We start from the raw sequence: 8,150 nt of genomic DNA on the forward strand, positions 1-8,150 counted from the left end.
CCGTATCAGATGGTGTGGTCTCAGCTTCGGCTTCCTCTTCATCTTGCCACAAGTAGTCGTCCTCCATACCATCTAATGAATTTGATATGCCACACTTCTTGAAAGACTTGTTTACTGTTTCTGCATCAATATCATTCCAGGCTTTTATGACAAACTTGCACAAAACATCCAACTGTGGAGCACGCATGTTTCCTCCTTTTGTGAATGACTTTTCGCCGCTAACCATCCATTCATTCCACTGTTCTTGAATGCGATCTTTAAATGGCTTGTTTAGGCACACATCCAGTGGCTGTACCAACGATGTCAATCCTGCAGGAATAACTGCCGCATCTGTGTTTAGTCTTGCAAGCATTTGCTTGGTGCTGGGAGTTAAATGAGCCCTGAACATATCCCACACCAGTAGACTACATTTTTGAATAAGTCCACCTGGTCGCCTGCTCCATACATTATCAAGCCATAGCTTTACCCCTTCTTCATCCATCCAGCCTTTTTCATTCACATGTACAAAACAACCAACAGGGAACTTGAATTTCGGCATTGTTTTTCTTTTAAAAATAATCATTGGTCTCAGTTTGGCGCCATTAGCTGTGCATCCTAGTACCACTGTAAAACTGGACTTCTCATGTCCTGTTGTTTTAATTAAAATTGTTTTTTCACCTTTTTGATGGACAGTTTTATTTCCAACCATATCAAAATTCATTGGAGTTTCATCCATATTTCCAATACTACTTAACGCATAGCCATGTTTAGTGTGCTGTTGTATTACGTATTGATGGAAACTATTTACTTTGCTATCAAGATCTGCAGGTAATTTTGGGGCAATTTTCATCTTTTGCCTCAGTACCATATTATGCCTTCCCATGAATCTAGTACACCAGGATACAGTGGCCTTAAATCTGTTGCTGTGATCTGGGTTAGATTTGGCCCACTGAAGTGCAAACAAATGTATTTTATTTCGTGTCACTACATAACCGTTTTGGCGATGCTCATTCACCATGTCTGCTACATGTTTTTCGAGTTCTGGCCAATGTGGAGTGCCTCTTCTTAATGCACACTTACCCATTGGCATACTCTTTAATGCTTTTTCATTTGCTTTCCAGTCCCGAACCATCTTTTCTGTTACTCCATATTGTCTTGCAGCAGCGCAGTTATTATGTTCCATGGCAAAGTTTACAACTTTAAGTTTGAAACTGGCTTCATATTTCTTTCTTCTTACTGGTGGAGCCATGATGGGGTTTTGACTGTTGGACATTTGTATACTGTACTGTATGTACTGGTGCTATACTGTATGAACAGGTACAGATACTGGTGCTGTACTGTATGTGGTACCCAGTATACAACAACCAGCCAATCATGGCAAGCGATGTACCTTACCAGCGATTGGCTGGTTGTTGTATACAAAGCCTGCTTGGATTGGTCAGCTCTCCCTGCCTGCCCAGCCCTCCCTGTCTCCAAGACTATCAAAGCGGTAGTGCAAACACGCCTCTTTCACCCATCTGGCCCGCCCTTGTATCCTATTACCTCCTTCTCTGCCTCTCAGATCTCACACATGCGCGCCTGCGCCGCTTCACTGCAGTCCTCAGGAGCGAGATCTGAGAGGCAGAGAAGGAGGTACGGTAAGAGGATACAAGGGCGGGCCAGACGGGTGAAAGAGGCGTGTTTTTCTGGGCACAGCGCCGCTCTCTTTTTTCCATACCCCGGGCGTCCCGGACGCCTGCAGCTTGCTCCGCCCTTCACTTACACCTTCCCGGTGAGGCGCCCCCTCACCTCTTCATTGGGCGGGGATGCGGCAGCGGCCGTTTTTGAGCTCCCCCCACCATATGCGGCGACCGCAGATTCTCCAGTCCGGCTCGGAAGTTTCAGCACCCGCCCTATAAGATGACACCCGGCGTATAAGACGACCCCCGACTTTTGAGAAGATTTTCCTGGGTTAAAAAGTAGTCTTATACGCCAGAAAATACAGTAATTGTATTTGTTTAGAATAGATAGTGGACACAGTGGTATGCAAGCAAAGAGAAAGAGAGAAAAACACAATCCCTGCCCCAAGGATCCTACTGTGTAGAGAGTAATTCAGTCACATTTCCAGTCACTTCTTGGCAGTCCTGCTGAATAGGGTGACCATATACCCCGTTTTGGCTGGGACAGTCCCCTTTTTAAGCCCTGTCCTGACTTTTTTTTTTTCCTTCAAAAGGAGGCATTTGTCCCATTTGCTCTTGCTGACTTGGTCAGTTGGCAAGAGCAAATGGGACAAATGTCCACTTTTATCAAAAAAGTGGTGTGCAGTATGGAGGAACGTGTTGGGGGAGGGGAGAAGGCGAGCGGAGATGCCAGGCCGTGCAGAGAAGAGGCAGAGCTGGGAGAAGGCAGCATTCCAGCATGCGTGGGGCAGCAGGGTTCCAGCCGCTGGGGCAAAAGCCTCCTGAGGGGGCCCCTGCAGGGTTCCAGTGATAGGCAACAGCTCCCTGTGGGGGAAGGGTGCAGGGTTCCAGCGACAGGCAACACCCTTGTGGGTGCAGGGGGGCTTAGGCAAGCAGCTGTGAGTGTCCCATTTTCTCTTTGAGAAATATGGTCACCATACCACTGAACCTTCCAATAATAGTGCCAACTATGTTTAGTTTCAAGGGAACACAGAGTGCCAACTCATTTTACAAAGGCACCAGGGCCCCGACCCAGCAGTCCATCCCTTTTCAACAAAATACTTAAGCTTAAAATCAATGGAACTTAATCGTGTGCCTAACATTAATACGTAAGTGCTTTGCTTCATAAAAATGAACTTAAGAACATGCTTGTCTTTTTCTAAATGGTACCTAGATGTCTAGGTGATTTTAATGAGAGTTAGGCAGCTAGATGCTTTGGAAAATTCTACGAGGCACTTATCTGCATCTTTAGGTGCATAAATACATTCAAAAATCTGGCCATAAATCTGTTTTTAAAATGGGACTTAGGCTTTGTCCATCAAAAAAAATTCATATGTAATCAAAAACAGATTTAAGCTCTTCAGTGACAAAAGGGTAGGAAATCAATTCAGTTTTTGCACCTAGTCCAACTAGTACATTAACTTTTATTTATTTCATATAAGAAAGCTTGTAGAGCCACTCCCCCTCCCACCTATACATGACAGGTCACCTCTTCGGCAGGTACATCATCCACTGACGTCAAAAGGAGCTATTCCATTTTGCACCAGCTGTAGCTCTGGAACAAAGAGCCAAAAGGCTGAACTTTAAGCTCATGCATAAATCCATTTCTATTCAGCAAAGCACTTCACTAGTACATTTACTTCAATAGGAGTTAATTGCTTTGCTGAATCAGGGCCTTGATGCCTGTTGTCCACTTCTCTGTACTTGTTTGTATCTTGGGTTCCCCTTCTGCGGGAGTCAACCTAAGTTAGTCAACGTAGCTTAGGTTGACTTACCGTGGTGTCTACACTGCATTGCGTCAACAGAAGATGCTCTCCTGTCGACTTACCTTACTCTTCTCATTCTGCTGGAGTACCAGAGTCAACCGGAGAGCGCTCTGCCATCGATTTAGCGGGTCTTCATTAGACCTGCTAAATCGACACCCACTGCATCAATTGCAGCAGCGCTAATCTACTGATAGTGTAGACATGGCCTCTATCTCTTCTCCTACTCCATTCATTCCACCTATCTTGAGCATTTCATGTTTTAAATGATTTTCATTCTTTAGGGAACATAAATTTACAGTTGAAATAAAAGTTAGTGATGTTTTTTGATAGGGTGAGAAAACTGTTTAGAATAAGTATACAGATCTCCACCATCACACGCACATACGTGCTCCCAAAATATAAACATCTCAAAAGGACGTTTCATTTCCATGATTAATTCCATTTATGTTACAGTTTTTATGGAAAACCATAACTTTTTTCTCCAATGAATTTATGTGGAAAATAACCAGCTTCTTAATTTATACAGCAGTAATAAACTCCTTACCATACCATGGGCGATTAATTTTACTTTGATAATATTAAAGTATTTAAGTACTTGGAATTTTTATTTTACAATAATGAAATGTTTTGCATTTATTTATTTCTTTTCTAGACACCTATCTGTTAAGGAGTTAAATGAAGTAAGTAGTAATCTTTGTATAAATTATCAACATAGAAAGTAAATTAAGACTACTACTACATTTTGTCTTTAAGCCACTGCTCTGTCAATGACAGATCAGTGTAAAATTACTTGCTTAAATGAGATTTGTACACATGGTTTAAAGTTATCTTCCTGAGCATTTAGATAAGAATGTGTCTCATAAATGAAAACTGCTGTAGAGGTCTATGAAGGTTCAGCAGTACATACACATAAAATTAGTAATTTTATTGCAGAAAAATATAAATTGTGCCCTTGTTCAACATATATTCCGAAAGACAGAAAACTGAAAACACAAGGATAATGGAGCTTGAAATAATAGGAAATTGCATTAATAAATGTTATAAAAATCAAGAATAAGTAATAACTTCTCTATAGTTGTGGGTTTTTTTAACCATCCTATAGAATTTAATAAAAAACATAATATCTACAATTCTATAAAATTCTATGGATGGTTCAAATCCATATAGAAAAGTTATTATTGTCTACTAAATCATATAGGTTTTTACAGTAATTTCTATATTATACGATTACATTTCTATAACATTACATTTTATAGGATTTTTCTTTAATGTATTTTATGGTGTTTATTCTTCAAAATGTTCAATTATCCTATGACTGGCAAACCTGATACCTGTGTAATAATGGTCTTTTTTAAAATGGGGAAATGAGGGACAATTGCAGCCCATACTGCCATGGGAGTGTTTGTGGACTTTGGATGTTTGCTGCTACTCTGATGTACTAACAGTGCCCATTGCCAAAGAATCACATCTGTCTTGGATTTCCCCACTATCCCATTCATCAAATAAACTTCCTTATTAAAGGTCTCAGATAAGAATGACGTAATTTGAAGGCTTGATTGTTCAACCATAAACTTTTTATAATAATTTGAGGTAGAAATTGGGCTAGAAATGATCAAGAATACAAATTGTGGGAAGAGAGCTGAAATTTTCTAGTTCCAACCAACGCAAAAATACCTTGAGAATATCCTCTGTCTAGGGTTTTGTTATTTCATCCTCTACTACCTGTACACAACAAGAGGGTGAGCAGATGAGATAAATACATAAATAATAATAAACTTCCAGAAAGATCACCTTCGGGGAAAATGATCATTTTTTATGTTATCCATATGGAGTTTACCCAACCTCAATTATCTATAGGATTAATTTTTAAAAGTAGCTAATATATTTTTATGGACTCCACATTTGCTGAATTATTACAAAACAGGTTACAATACAGTTACTTATTACAGCAGTTTACTGATGTCTAACATTCAGAACTGACATGTTGGCAAGAAAGAAAAAGATGTTAATATTTTTTGCTCTGGCTTTTCTTTGATATTTTGACTCATTACAGAAATTAGTAATGAATATATTATTAACAACAAATGGGAACACATTCCATATTCCATTCCACAACACATAATTCCAGTAATTAACCTACTCTACTTGCACCCTTGACAGCCACACTAATATTGTTGCAAGAATATTCATATGTAAGTTTAAAAAGCAGAGGCCAAGTCTACACTATAGATCTATATAAGTATGTCGCTCGGGGGTGTGAAAAATCTATACCCCTAAGCAACTTAGTTATACTGACCTAACTCCCAGTGTAGACAGCGCTATGTCAACGGGAGAGCTTCTCCTATCAACATAGCTACCGCCTCTTGGGGAGGTTGATTAACTACACCAACAGTGAAGTAGCATCTTCACTAACCACTACAGTGACACAGCTGCACTGGTGTAAACTGTAGTGCTGTAAATGAAGACCAGCCCAGATTTTCAGGACAAATGTTGAGTGTCGCACAATATGAAAAGAAGAGATTTCAAATTAGATTACACTGTATTAATATAGCCCCTATGGCACAGATAGTGTGACTATAAACCCTTATCCATTTACGAGCAATGAGAAAATGTAGTTAAGAAGTAATTTTTAATTAAGATTCAAAGTGTAAGGTGTATACTGATTGTAGAGTGTTTTATCTTTTCTTTACTATTAATTTATGTTACTGACTTCAATGGAATTACTCCAGGGATGAATTTGATCCATTATGTTTATTATAGTAATTATTATTGTTTAAATTTTTGTACCACAGTATGTCCTGGTCAATACTGTTCATACAATACATTTTGAATGAAATGGCATTCTATTTCAGTGCTTGATTTAACGGAAGATTAATTATGGAAACACCTGGCTAAGTGCTACTCTCAGTTACACAGGTGCAACATGACTGACTTCGTAAAGGTTGTAATGTTGTTACTGTGAGCAGAATTTGATCCACTGTTTCAGTGAGCTCATTACCGGGACAAACTATGCTTTTAGTTATACCACTATATAAATTCAAAGTTCAGTGATTTCAGTGGAATTAAGATCAAAATTTAGCTTATGTTTATATCAAAGTAAACCTGTCATTTATATATATACACATTCATATCCATATATGGATACAGCCATCATGCCAATTTTTAAATCATGATTTTCTAAGATCTGCTCTAGTTCAAACAGGAATCCAGGGAAGTTCTATGGCCTTTGTTATGCAGGAGATCAGACTAGATGATCACAATTGTCCGTTATGACCTTGTAATCAATGAATCTATGAGTATGTTGTTCATCACATAAGATATATATAGAGGGTAAATTCTACTAGTTACTAATACTAAGGGCCTAATCCAGCTCTATTGAAGTCAATGGGAAGACTCCCAGTTATTTCAATGGACTTTGGATCACTGCCCACTGAGGATGATTTGAAATATTACTCCTTATCTTGCTCTCAGTCAAGAAATGGCAAAATTCCCCCAATCACTTCACTGAATAAAGATCATTGGACCAAATTCATGGTTGGTGTGTCTCTAATGTAGCTGTATGTATCTGACTCACCAAGTATTATATTTGGCCCAAGTGAGGTATGCTAAATCACATCTGTACTGTGGTAACAAGAAGATGGAGTAAACAAATATAAAAAATAGTATATTATTGTCACTGAAAGCTTCCAATATTCACTATCTATTTTATCATTCTATATAGGCACTTGGAAAAGGAAGAGGTTAGTACTTAACTGTATATTGCAGATTCCCTGTGTTTTCCTTCTTATTGTAAGAGCAACATATTCTGGGCCAAATCTTCAGATAGGGTAAATTGGTGTCATCTTTTGAGTTCAGTGCTGGTCTACAGCAGCCGAGGGTCTGATCTTATATTCCCATTACTTCTTTTAGAATGAAAGTGATGGCCAAAATTTCATAGTGGAGGCTGCATAAAAGTAGAGTATTAAACTACAGCCTTCATGTATACAACTACTGAGAAGAGAGAGGTTTAGAATACCTGCATAGTGATGGAAAGCTTATCTGGAGAAGGACTCTAAAATGGAACTAACAAAATCTTTCCGTGTAACAACAGTATCACACTTATCTCTCATGTCAAATCTAATTTAAGGCTTGGATTTCTGAAGGGGAGCCACAGGCCAGATTTTCAAAGATACCTAAAGATGTAGATGGGCACACATAGTGAGATTTACAGAAGCGACTAGGCAGCTAATTTCCATTGATTTCAGTGGGAGTTAGGTTTTTAATAATCACACTAATGGTCTATCTGTCTCTCTAGGCCCCTATATACCTTTAAAAGTTTGCCCCCAAGTGCCCAACTTGTATTGAATTCTAATGGATTTGGGTGCCCCTCTCATTTAGGGGGCTTTGAAATTCCTACCTGAAAAGCATAAATACTTCAAAGTAACAAGAAGATACATTGTTCGTTCCCTGCAATTTATTCCTCCGTATGACAGAGTTCCTTACTTTTTGGGGGGCCTGATTCTGTTCCCTTTGAGGTCAATGGCATAATTCTCATTGACTTAATAAAACAACAGCATTGATCCCATTAACATGAGGATTAATTCCACCCATCTGTTAAAGGGAGAGAATGATATTTTGTATTCTTCTAGGGAGCATTTTGCATTACTTACCTTTACATTACTCGATGTTTGATATCAGGAAAGCTTATGACGTTACCTTGTAAACTATATGCCATTCAGCCCTGGAATAAATTATTCCCATTGATGAC

At 38.9% G+C, this 8,150-nt stretch overlaps 2 protein-coding genes across 12 annotated transcripts in view; one reads left to right on the forward strand and one right to left on the reverse strand.

Annotated features, from left to right (window-relative positions):
- Positions 1–8,150, reverse strand: part of ZNF518B (zinc finger protein 518B) — a 429,620-nt gene that overhangs the window by 231,244 nt on the left and 190,226 nt on the right. The gene's annotated exons all lie outside the window — the stretch shown is intronic.
- The window catches only part of LOC135972110 (cytokine-dependent hematopoietic cell linker-like), a 74,336-nt gene that overhangs the window by 63,873 nt on the left and 2,313 nt on the right, over positions 1–8,150 (forward strand). Inside the window, exons 13-14 of the mRNA XM_065598517.1 lie at positions 4,056–4,083; positions 7,125–7,143. Of these exons, the coding sequence (XP_065454589.1) occupies positions 4,056–4,083; positions 7,125–7,143 (47 nt within the window). The remainder of the gene's footprint in view (positions 1–4,055; positions 4,084–7,124; positions 7,144–8,150) is intronic.

This window comes from Chrysemys picta, chromosome 5, assembly GCF_011386835.1.
Source record: "Chrysemys picta bellii isolate R12L10 chromosome 5, ASM1138683v2, whole genome shotgun sequence".
NCBI lineage: Eukaryota > Metazoa > Chordata > Testudines > Emydidae > Chrysemys > Chrysemys picta.